At 37.5% G+C, this 12,313-nt stretch overlaps 1 protein-coding gene across 21 annotated transcripts in view; it reads left to right on the top strand.

The window, feature by feature from the left end:
* CAMK2G (calcium/calmodulin dependent protein kinase II gamma) overlaps positions 1–9,101 on the top strand; it is a 191,982-nt gene extending 182,881 nt beyond the window's left edge. For all 21 annotated transcript variants that reach the window (XM_087702260.1, XM_087702262.1, XM_087702261.1 and 18 more), the window contains 3 exons: positions 794–888; positions 4,569–4,813; positions 6,964–9,101. In XM_087702260.1, coding sequence (XP_087558386.1) covers positions 794–888; positions 4,569–4,801 — 328 coding nt within the window. In that variant the 3' untranslated portion in view covers positions 4,802–4,813; positions 6,964–9,101. The remainder of the gene's footprint in view (positions 1–793; positions 889–4,568; positions 4,814–6,963) is intronic.
* The last annotated feature ends 3,212 nt before the right edge of the window (positions 9,102–12,313 follow it).

Genomic DNA, 12,313 nt, shown 5'->3' with positions numbered 1-12,313 from the left:
AGGCTGAAGACAGATCATAAGCACAACTACAGTTTCACTTAGTGACTGTTTTCCTTAACCAAGTTGCCAGTCCCAACTGTAGCTACATGAGGACTATCTATAATTAGTTACTTAAGCTATGAAAGCTTGTGCCAACTAATAGACAGAAATACTTGTAACCTATTGATGATAACTGACTGTCAATTGTGCCCTCGTGTTTTTTTAACTAGGACACCAAACAGGCATAGATGAATCTTTTTTGATTCTGTAGAACCAGTATGAAACACATGTAATAAATGCAGCTTTTCAATATCAATATCTTGAAACCATGAAACAACACTCATTCATTGTATCAAACTAATTGCTCTATACAAAAATATTGTTCATTTTTTTTCTGAAAAAGTGGTTATTTAATCTAAATATGAATAGTTAAATAGGAGGAAATTATGAGTCTGTGCATATTGAGTCCTAATGGGAGTAGAAAGTGTGCATAAATAAATGCACTTGGAATTGAACCACAGGTAAAACCCATATATTGAATTTGGAACTAGGACAGTTTCCCCCAAGGTTTGTTTTCCTATAATCTCTATCTATTTTGTCAGTCCAAGAGAGAGTTAAGATTTTCTCTAAAGCAAGAAATAATTAGCATAAATGATTTTATCCTAATATTTGAAGCTGCTTCAGGGTTTTTTGATAGGGAAAACCTGCATCAAAGTGGCACAGTAGTAACAACGTGTGATAATAGTTGCGGTTGTCTGATAAATGATTTCAAGGATTAGATGCCAATGAGATCAGATTACTTCATTTGTTATAGGAAGATCTGTGATCCTGGGCTGACCTCATTTGAACCTGAAGCACTGGGAAACCTCGTGGAGGGGATGGACTTCCACAAGTTTTACTTTGAGAACTGTGAGTGGTAGATAACTGGCAAATTCAAAATGATTCTTCCCCTCTCTCCGTGGGTAGGAAATTGCTTGGAATTCATGTCCAGCTCGGGACTAGCTGTCAGAAAGAATCCTATTGTAACTTTGATAAATAACTTCCAAAATTAACTCCATTTTTCCCAGATTGTTTCTGAGATTGGACAAATCTGTTCCATGTCCCCTATTTTGTTCTCTTTTACTTCCAAATTTTGCATATAAAGCATGTGCACTTTGTTATAGCTTTCTGTCTCTGTGATTATCTTTTGATAACATCTTGTTTTATAGCACTAGGGTTTGGATACATAATGGTATCTAGGGAATTCTGGGGAATGCAGGGGGATTCTGGGAGTTGAAGTCCACAAGGCTTAAAGTTGCCAAGGTTGGACACCCCTGCTCTAAAGGGTCAAGAGCTGTCCAGAGTGCCTGGACAGTGAGATGAGTGACATATAAATTAAACAATTAAATTAAAAAGAACATGTTTAAAACCCTGAAAAATTCCTGCCTACCTAAAAGGCAGCATTCTCTGTTTTTATAAGCACACACATGTGATGAACAAAACTCACTGAAATCAATTTTAATATGGTCATATCTAATTGCAACAAAGGTTTCATTTGTATGTTTTACTAATGCATTGCATGTATGTATTAATTTAATAAAAATAGAATGCATATTAATTAAAAGTATTATATGGACAACCACTGAAGTCTGTTGGCAATTTGCAGTAAAAGAAGTATCATCCATATTCTATTATTTAACAATAAGGAGAATATGTTTTAGTGAACTACAAAAGTAGAAAATTATAGCAAAGTGCTCTAATTATTTTTAATTTCATCTGTTTCAGGAATGTATGCTACACTTCAATATTTTCAGAGCATTTTGCAGAATAATATATATTAAAATTCTTTGCAGCAATTGGCATGGGGGAAAAAACTGAATTATTGTTAAAAGCAAAATTACAACCTATTCAGAAATGGAATGTTAAAAATAGCAAGAACAATAGACCAGCTTCTCGGCAAGTCCTCCTAGGCAGAGATCCGCAGGAGTAAGGGGGAAGAAGTGAGAAGGCCATCGACTTGCAAACAATATCTCTCTTCTTCTTTGACGGGAAGATATAGAGAGAAATACCGTAGGTGACTGGAGATTCTGCTGAGTTTGACTCTAGTTCCCAAATCATTTAGGACAGGGGTGTCGAAACTTGGGAACTTTAAGACAGCTGGCTGGGGAATTCTGGGAGTTGAAGTCCACAAGTCTTAAAGTTCCCAAGTTTGGACACCCCTGATTTAGGGTTTTCAGGACAGGCAGTAGCTCTCACTGTGGTTCACATATGGCAGTGCTGTCCTTTTAATACTAATAAAATTCAATTATGAGATCAAGTTTCGTACTTCAGGTTGCCTGACTGGAACTGAGTCTCAAACAGAAACTTTTTTCCTGGAAACCCAAAGCTTCATGGGTCTTGTTGACTTTCACTGCAGAATTAACAAATGCCAATTGCTCTTGGACAGAATTTGATGATGTGATGTAAACTCAGTCAAAAATGCCATCCCATTTGCAGATAAATAGATGCAAAAGAGCTGCTAAAACCATTTATTTTATTCATGGGATTGGATATAATTTGCCAAATCGTCTGCCATATTTTGACTAGCTGAGGGAAATCTTTATATTTAAAGCATTTTCAAAACTGGATTGGCTTGTTCTATTTTCTGATTAGGCATACATGAAAGTGATATTTATCACAGACACGCCCTTAAGGGGAAAAAACTGTAAAAATTGTGAAGGAAAGATATAGGATTATTTGTACTAAATACCTTTAAAGTTTATTTGTAGGGGAAGGAGGATAGAGGTAAAAACATATTTTCTTTCCTAATTATGAGTTCCATGCTAGTGTAGATATGTACTGTAGCTTACAGATAGATGCAGGGTACATTTTAAAAAGTATTATGAATGAAAAAATAGTTCTAAAATTTCATTTCTTGCCAAGTAAAATCATGGGAAAATTAAGTCCTTCATCCTTGATAAATACCATGTTACTGAGAAAACATGTGAAAAGTATTTGTTATAGAACTGTTCTTTTGTATTTGGGTTTTCTACTGTCACCTTCCTTCCATTCCCCCCCTCCCACAAAGCTGTGATTGAAAAGAAGACCAAAAAGAAATGTTCTTATTGAGAGCTGCTGCTGCTGCTATGAAAACAAGACCTCTTCTCCTTTTCCCCACACTGAGATATTTATAGGGAGATCTTATTCTATGTAGGGAGAGGCTCCCTGATCTTTTATGATACCCCAAATCATTCATCATATGTTGTAGAGACCCAGATTGACTTTGGCGCAGTTTGAGGACAATTGCTTCACTCTGGATGAATCCACTGTCTCAGTTAAACCTCTGTAACACAGGATTTGTCCAACTTTGATGGACACCTTTTGGTTTCTTGAGATTTGTTCTTAAAACTACCAAATTTTAAAAGTGCTTTTTAAAAGAGTTCTCTTTGTTAAAAATTCAGGACAATTCAGGACAATTGAATAGAAAATTCTGTTTATGGTTTGTTTAAGGATACATAGTGCTTAAGATTAAAAGGTAGCATTTGGTTTGAAGAATGTACTATTGCCCCATAAAGTACTGCTTTTCTTTTCTTGCAAAAAGCTTTGCTATCAAATTTCATTTCTTGGTAGGATTTGAGGTATCTTGTCTAGGTGGTAGGGAATAGGGCAGTGATGGCTAACCTTTGTGTGCCAAAAGCGGGGGGGAGCACAGGGGGGGTTGTGCATGGGTGTGCCCACACCCATACTATGTGTCCCTCGTGTGCATGCATGCGTGACCCCTGCCCTCCCCCTGCTTTTGGTGCATGATGGACCCATTTTTCACTCTCCCCAGGCTCCAGAGAGTTTCTAGGAGCCTGGGGAAGGTGAAAACGCCCCCCCCCTTCCAGAGACTTCAGGATGCTTCCCTGAAGCCTTTGAAGGGTGAAAAACAGTCGAAAATGAAGGCCGAAGTCAGATGGCAGGACAACACTTTGTGTGCCCTAACAAATTGCTCCACATGCCACTTGTCACACGTATGCCATATGTTCACCATTACGGGAATAGGATAATAATACAATGTAATGATATCCCTGCTCTCCATCATGTGGGTGGGTGGAAACCTATGCAATACAGATTGGCAATCCTCTCTTGTCAGCCAGGTGGGAGCAAAAAAATGTCTGTCGCCATCTAATAGCTTCCCAAAGGCAGACGGAGGAAGCCTTTAGGCTGGTCAAGTTACTGTATCCTTCCTCTTTCTGCTGCTCATCCCTGTCTGCTCAACAATTTTCCTCATTCAGTTATATTCCATAGAGGCAAAGTGGATTCTATTGTATATAATTATATTAAATGATCAAGCCATTAATTTTGTCCTTCCAAGAATTCTTTAGATTCAGAACAGCAATATTTTTAGAATTTATGAAGAAAGTGTTTGAAATGCTGGGTGGATTGCAGCTTTGCTATGATTAGGGAAAGAAAAGTTAGGAAAAAATGTTTGCAAAAGAGGGAAATGTGGATGCTACATCCCCGATTGAGATGGAAGAAAACAACAAAGGAGATGAAGATGGATCACATGGTTACCAAGCTCTCCTGACTGAAGCAATTTCTCTTGGGTGAGTTTAGAAGAATCTTGATTGTTTTTTGTATCTCCTCAGTACTGTCCAAGAACAACAAACCAATCCACACTACCATCCTGAATCCCCATGTTCATGTTATTGGTGATGATGCAGCATGTATTGCCTATATCCGTTTGACCCAATATATTGATGGCCAGGGACGACCTCGCACCATGCAGTCCGAAGAGACCCGTGTCTGGCATCGCCGTGATGGCAAGTGGCTGAATGTACACTACCATTGTTCCGGGGCTCCTGCAGCTCCGCTCCAATGAAGCTAAAAATGGGTAGGTTTGGGAAAGGCTACAAGTGCTGTTAGGAATATATCGAGCAATGTTTAGCTAGACAAAGTCCCTCAGGCCTAAAGACTTGCAGGGAAAGTGAGCCATACAAATACTTTATATTCTGAAATGTGACCAGAGGTGCAGAGAAGGCAGAGAGGGAAAGCTTGCAAGCAAAGATGTACAGATATACTAATTCATGTTATTAAGTCTTAAAAGAAGGTGGGAAAGGCCGTTTGAGCCCATACAACTGATCTCAGTATAATACTTTTAATCAGAAGGATGTTCCAGTGAGATTTACTTCTTATGTGTAACTTAAAAGCTGATAAAGAAGTTCCTACTGTACTGAAATGAGTTGAAATGTTTTGATAGACTAGGAGGGAATGGCTCAAATCTCCTTGCCCTTCAGGTTGTCAAACAACGGGCCTAGGAATCCCTCTCATTCCATACAGCAGGGGTCTCCAATCTTGGCAACTTTCAGACTTGAAATTCTGGAAGTTGAAGTCCACAAGTCTTAAAGTTGCCAAGATTGGAAACCCCTGCCATAGAGAACCAAAGGATTCAGTTCAGTCGTTTCTCATTTATCGAGGTAAAAGCCAGCAAAGACTCCATTTGTTCACTGATCAGTCCTGCAAGATTGGAGGGCATATTGATATATGTTTCAAATATCACAACCATATTTGATTTCCCCAAGTTTTTAAGGCCCTGGTTAAAGCAAGTCTATTCTCACAATAAAAAAATAGATGTTTTTGTAACCTGCCTAATTTTTGATAAATATTACACCTTTTTGCTAAAAGTAGCCTCAGTTTGTAACCCTGAGGAGTATCAGGCATATACTCCTATCATCATTTTTAATTATGAATTCTTATTCTTGTAATGAGGCAGGGAATGAGAGTGACATTAGGCCTTCCATGGGAATGGAAAAGTAGGTTAAAAAAATTAAGAATTAAATAAGAAAACTGACAAGGTAACTCCATTAAATAATAAAAAAGGTAGTGTCAACACTAAAATTAAGCCCAAGAAGGAGTTTAAGAAATTTAAAACTTTTTAATAGGTTGAAAAGGGACAAGAAGCAACACTTGCAGGATGTCAAGAAAAAAGGTAGGTTGGTCTGTTGGCTTTAAAAAAAAATGAAAACATACCCTAATAAGAAAAAAAATCCAAGTTCTATACCTTAGGGATTGTATAGATGTAGGTTTTTTACGTGAAAAGCATTGTCCCGTGAGACTCAGGAAGTGCTCTATCCCATTTCGTTCTTCAGAGAGAAGAAATAGGGAATATAGGAGGAAGGAGTATGAGATATCTTTGCTGCCTTGAGTTATTTACTGTATTGTAAACTAATGCCTGAAATGTTTTGCCAATTTGTTTGGGAGATTTCTGAATGTTGTTGGATATTTAATTTTTAGAAAAAATAGTCAACTGTATCTCATTGAAAAGGACATTTAGAGTTTACAATGCCTGGAACCCCAATATCTTTGGCTCTCTGTGTAGAAACTCATCCTATTTATTCATATAACATGATAAATAGAACAAAAAGGGGCATTTGTCACCTCTTCCACAAAGTTTATTCTTCAAATGTGCAATAAAACATAAAAGGAAGCTGAGGCTTTTTATGGATTTTGTGCAATTTGGTTTCAACACCAGAAGCATGCCTCCCACTTCCTATGCTGGGTGTGCTTAAAGGGGAAATGCAGTTTTATTTGTTTTAGAAGCACTTTGAATAGGAAAGAGCACAGAAATTATTTTTGGGCTGCGCACTCACCCTGCAGCATCCTTGACATACAGCAGATACAACATTAGTTAAATTCTCAAATATTAGAAGAGCACAATCCAACAGATAATTTGTCTCTTTTTCACTGTGTCCTTTTTTCCATACTAACTTCTCAAATGTATTATTTTAGATCTCTGAGACAGCTTACAGCCAGTGGAATATTAACTTGAAGAAATTATTTTAATAATTAATAGTAATTAAGTGGAATTGGGAGGACTATCTCCTAACTATTGTCTGCTGTGAAGTGTAACTTTCTTCAATATACTACCTTAAATGCAGGTGTAACCATCCAGGCCTGGGAATTCCTAATCTGTTTTGTCCCATTGACCTGGTTGTGTTTCATCCCAGAGTTTTTCTCTTCATGCTTATTCTTTTCTGATTGCAGCAGTTTTCGGAGATACTCAGCGGGAGGGCAATATCTTCTCAGCAAGCAGCTCTGGAGTACCTGAATTACAGCAACGGTCATATTCGTTTTGACGTTTAAAGAAATATGAATTACAAACCGGCAGCAGCCAAATGCACGAAACCCTGCATGAATCTGATGCTCCGGGTGCTGCCGCCTTTCTGTTGTTTTTCCATGGATCCATCGTGTCTGTTTCTGCTGTATGAAGGTGTCTTATAAATCCTGAGAGAAACCCATATTGTTTGTATAGAAAAGAGATCATCTGTGACGGAGTATCCAGCACCTCCCCTGCAGGGCTGATGACGGAGCAACAGCTGTGAAGCATCTTTCAGAATTGGAGCAAAGAAAGGAGAGAGAAAGAGTTTGAGAGCGAGAGACTGTGCCTCTTAGGCAGCAGGATGCTGTAGGCCCAGTGGAAATTGACCTTGTCTTCGGGTTATGCTGCTGCTTTAATCAGTGAGATATGGCTGATGGTGGTGAGCTCACTAGGGCCAGCATAAAGAAAGGGGTAAAGCAGGAGGAGGACTTTTCTTACACTGCTGCCCACCAGCAACCACCTGGAGCCCAAACATCAGCAGTAAAGATGAGCCAATGGCTACTGGCTCACACTGATGGATTGGATAAAAATGAACAAGAATGTTTTAAGGAACAAGTATGAGCTGGTTTTGTTAGCATAGGAGCTTCAGAGGTGCACTGGTTTTTACAAACAGCCACTCCTCGATGATGTAAGTCAACGTATAAGGGTAGAATTTAAAAGCAAATAATCTTAAGAGGGCAAAAATTATGTGAATGGCTTACTTTATTTTTTATTGTTTAGAATAGATGGGATCCAGAGGTCTGCAGAATATGTGCTCCTTAGGAAACAGTTGAAAAGCTTTGTTACACTCCGCCCTGAAGATTTGCACACCCATGCATTTGCTTCCTGTATGGTGTGTAATTTAGTCTGTGTGTTATACTAAAATACTATATTATCTATGAATTTTAAAAAAATCTCTATAATTATGGGGCTAGCTGGTTTCCCAGTTTGATTTGTTTTCTGATAAAACTAGCAAAGGGAGCCAGCAACTTCCAGAAGTGCTTTTTTTCAGTAGCCCAGTCTATTTGACATTGCTTTATTTCCTGTTGTTACGTAGTTTTTTTGGGTTGTTTTAACCACATAAACGTAGAACTTTTGCATCAACCATATTTATTGTCTTTGCTACAAAGACAAAGACATTACTTTGCAAGTAATGTTCTTTATTTCCTACATTAGAAGCGTTTGTCAGCTTTATGGTTCGACTACTATTTTTTCAGTTTCTGAGTAGAAGTGGGATAAAAGCCTTCCCAAAAAATTTCCAAGATCAGATTTATACCATGACATTCTCTGCCCCTCGTGTACAATGCACATCAAACATTTTTATGTCCATTCATTAGATCTGAGAACATGGAATTCCATTAGGTTGTTCCCTTTGTACCTGAAATAGGACTAAGTATATTTTTGCTGTCTAATTAAATAGAAAATAGAGGGTGAAATTAATGGAGTTTAGGAAAATACAAATTTTCAGTTTCAATATAAATTGGAAGGGAAATACGGTACCTTTTTCTGTTGTTCTAATGAGAAATTCCTAACTCAGCTCCGTAATATTTGTAATAGCTTATGACTGCAGGAAAAAAGCATTCCTTCTTGCAGAGGTTTGTGCAAAATTTCATTTTCCTTTATAAAGCGAAGGAATGTTTTCTCAAGCAAAAGAGATGTTCTCTCTACTGGGACTAAAGAACCTGTGACGCTTCAGTTGTTGCTGGTTATACCTCCCAGTATCCCTCACCATTGGCTTGTGAGCTGGGGTTATGGGTGAAGTTAATTCAACAGCATCTGGAAGGTGACAAAAACTTCACCTTTTCCTATAAATTTAATATAAAACATATCTAGGGCTAAGTGTGTGAAGTAATAAAACCCCTGATAATTTTACTAGGATTTTTAAGAATGACGTTGCAAAGTGAGGAACAGGAAATTAGTTACACTGCGTAATAAAAGATGTGCATGCTTCTAGGTCTGATCTTTTCTTGTCTTTATCTGATTATTTATAATAATCCCTCTGTATTGAGTATCTGCATCCTTAAAACATATTTTTGGAACCGTTTGAGTTGTTTCGTCTTTGTTTTTACCGTCTGTAAGATCTGTTCCAATTTAATGAGAATCTTAGCTTGGTATGGCCATTATCAAACACAGCTATAGGCCTTTGGCTTTCTTAATGTTCTCCTGAGGTTAATGTAAGCATCTATATCATGTCCAGTTTTACACAGGAAATGGAACACGTTTGATGCAATTTTTTTGCATGATAGTGAAATAATAAAATAAAGTTAGTTTTTTTTCCTGAATGTTAATAGAACCTTCATAGCTTTGTTACAATGAAACCTTGAACTGAACATATTTAATAAAATAACATTTAAATGGTGCAAAATATCAGATAGTAATCTTCTATTTTCCTGGGTGCCTGAGAAAACAGCATGAGCTGTTTGGAGATGTCCCTTTATCAAGGTGGCAGTGAGGTATGTGCAAATGTGTTGTACACCTGGAAACAGCTGAGTGAGATGAATGAGTTTATGTCTATGTAGCTGCGCCGAACTGAAGTTATGCCCACTGATCTACCAGGTAGTGGTTGAAAATAATGCCCAGGCATGTTTGAAATTACCTATAAAGCAATGTCAGAATTGTGGCCAAATATTTAAGGTAGTTTAACTTGAAGAAGCCACTAATTTATTTAAATCTCCATTGTTTATTAGGTTGTTTATTAATTTAGCTTCAATCTTTATATTAGAATTTCCAGTAATATTTTATCCCCATCAGAATGCAGGACAAAGTATATGTATATCTGAGTCTTCCCACATTTTCAATGTAGCCATAAATATCATGGTAGAGATAATGGAAGTTGCTACAGTATAGTACTATACAATATACAATACAATACAATACAGTACTATACAACATAGTACAGTAGATTGGTAGTGTTAAAGACTATAGAGACTCCTCTAATGATACTATTCCCGTTTTACTCTATCCAATTCAGACAAATATTTCCATTTTTTTCCAATAATATTCTTGAATAAAGTAGTATCATAAATTTTGGAATTAAGAGAATTAAATCCAGTAGTTTTAATCTTATATATAGGTGGCCCTTTATTTATGAATTGAGCCCAAAATTTGCTAAGCAACATAGTTGTAAAGTGAGTTTTGTCACAGTTGTCAAGTGACTCACTAGAGTTAAATTACCGGTAGCAAAGAAATTGTGACGGGGACCCTGGCTTCCGCATAGATTTTGCATTCAGAAAGTCGCAAAAGGTGATCATATGACCCTAAGATGATGCAATCATAATACATAAGCGCCCAAATTATAATTATGTGACCATGTTGCAACAGTTGTTAAGTGTGAAAATTGCCATGTCATTTTTTTCAGTGCCGTTATAATTTTTAATGGCTGTAAATCAAGGGCTACCTGTATGTAGTCCAATCCAGTTCCCCATATTACTTAATGAAATGAGCTGCCCTTCTAAAACAGATTTGTCCTATAGATATAACTGTCCAGTTCTATTTATGGAGTTCATTGGTACACTGGTATGATAACAGCCAAGCATCATCTGTTTGATTGATTGATTCAGTTTAGAAGAATATCACATACTTGATTTTTGCATTGTACCAGATGCTGGTATGGTAAGACAAACATAAAGGAAGGCAGATGACTCACTTTTGCCTCTTATAAAATGATATGCTCTGATATCACTATATAAATTTTTGACCTGATGTACAATTAGCAAATCCGTTGCTTTCAGAGCACAATGGCTATCCATTAATGGTCTTTTCTGTGTCTTTAAATTGGCCAGCATAATTTGATAATGTTCTGTGATCAGTCCCTTGATAACAGTCCATCTTTTCTGGACCAATCACCAAATGTTTAGCAAGACTGGAGATAACCTCTGTGTACACAGATACTAAGGAGAAGGATTTTTAACTGCTATAACTGAGCCTTAGATACTAGGAGGATCCTTGTATGGTTAAGATATTTGGGACAATTAAACAGCTATATGGGGAACTGAAAATCAAAATGAAATATTCCAGACAAAACGTCAACCTTGTATGTAATTAGAGAAAGGTCAAATACAAATCCTTAGGGATTTTAACTTAGAAACTGAAGATCTTTTGAGAACTCTCACTTTTAAAGTTTTAATTGCTGTTTCAATTTGTATGAATTTCAGATGTCTCTACCACTTCTTGTCTTCCTTCAGGTTAAAAATCTACAAGATTTCACTATTTAATGTGTATTTTTAAGAAGGAATATAATTCATTGTGGAAAATTGCATGAAAACTGACCGGGGATCATGAATGAAGATCACACCATATATTTTTATTTATATATCCTGAAGAGTTTTTTAGATGGTAACCAGCACCTTGAATTGCACTCAGAGGTTCACTGATAACCAGTGTAGGTCACATTGCTGAAGTGAAATATGGGTGCATTGGACTGACCCATAATTACTCCCATTGCTGCATTCTGGACCAACTGTAGCTTCCAATTGGTGTCAGCATAATGTACAGCATTTTGCAGTAGTCCATACGTGAAGGTTTGGACCTTTAAGGTTTAAGTGACTGCAAGATAGAGCTCTTGGTCTATGAAAGGATGAAGCTGCTGCAGTAAATCTGTGTGAAGTTCATCCTGGTCTGCTGTGAAGTTGTGAGCCCAGAAGAGGGAAGTACAATTCCACTTAGAACTAAACATGAAGAGTCGCTGCAAGAACCAAGCAGTGGTTCCACACAGAAGAACCACACATCCATAACCTTGTCTTGCCATATTTAGGTTTGAGCTTCTAGCACCGACATGGTCTTAACAGCCTGGCTTAGCTAGCCAGGGATTGAAATGTATACTTCAGTATCATGAGCATCCTGATGATATCTGATCCCATCCTGGCAGATGAGCTCATCCAGCTGTTTCATGTAGATTAGGGGTGTCACGGGCCGAATGTGTCACATGCTGGCCCCGCCCCTGCCCTGTATAGCGAAGGGGAAATAAATCCCGATACATCACATGACACCACTGTGAAGACGCAAGTTTGACACCCCGGATGTAGATGTTAAATTGGAGAGGTGAGAGCATAAAACCCTAAGGTACCCTGCAAACAAGAGGCTTTGGGCTGGACCACCTTGTCAGTGCAGACTGGAAGTGACTACCAAGGGAGAACAGCTGCCATGTAGATTTCAAAAATGTTGCACAGGTTTGAAAGATAGTTCTCTATTTGTCTTTAGTTAATTAGTTTAATTATTGAATTTTGAGGTTTTTTTAACCTATATGTTGCCCTTTAA

The sequence above is a fragment of the Thamnophis sirtalis genome, unplaced genomic scaffold, assembly GCF_051295495.1.
Source record: "Thamnophis sirtalis isolate CommonGarterSnake01/CBP01778 unplaced genomic scaffold, rThaSir2_p1.2 scaffold_15, whole genome shotgun sequence".
In the NCBI taxonomy this organism is placed as follows: Eukaryota; Metazoa; Chordata; class Lepidosauria; order Squamata; family Natricidae; genus Thamnophis; species Thamnophis sirtalis.
Note: the sequence above shows the minus strand (reverse complement) of the source record. Positions and strands in the feature narration are given on the sequence as shown.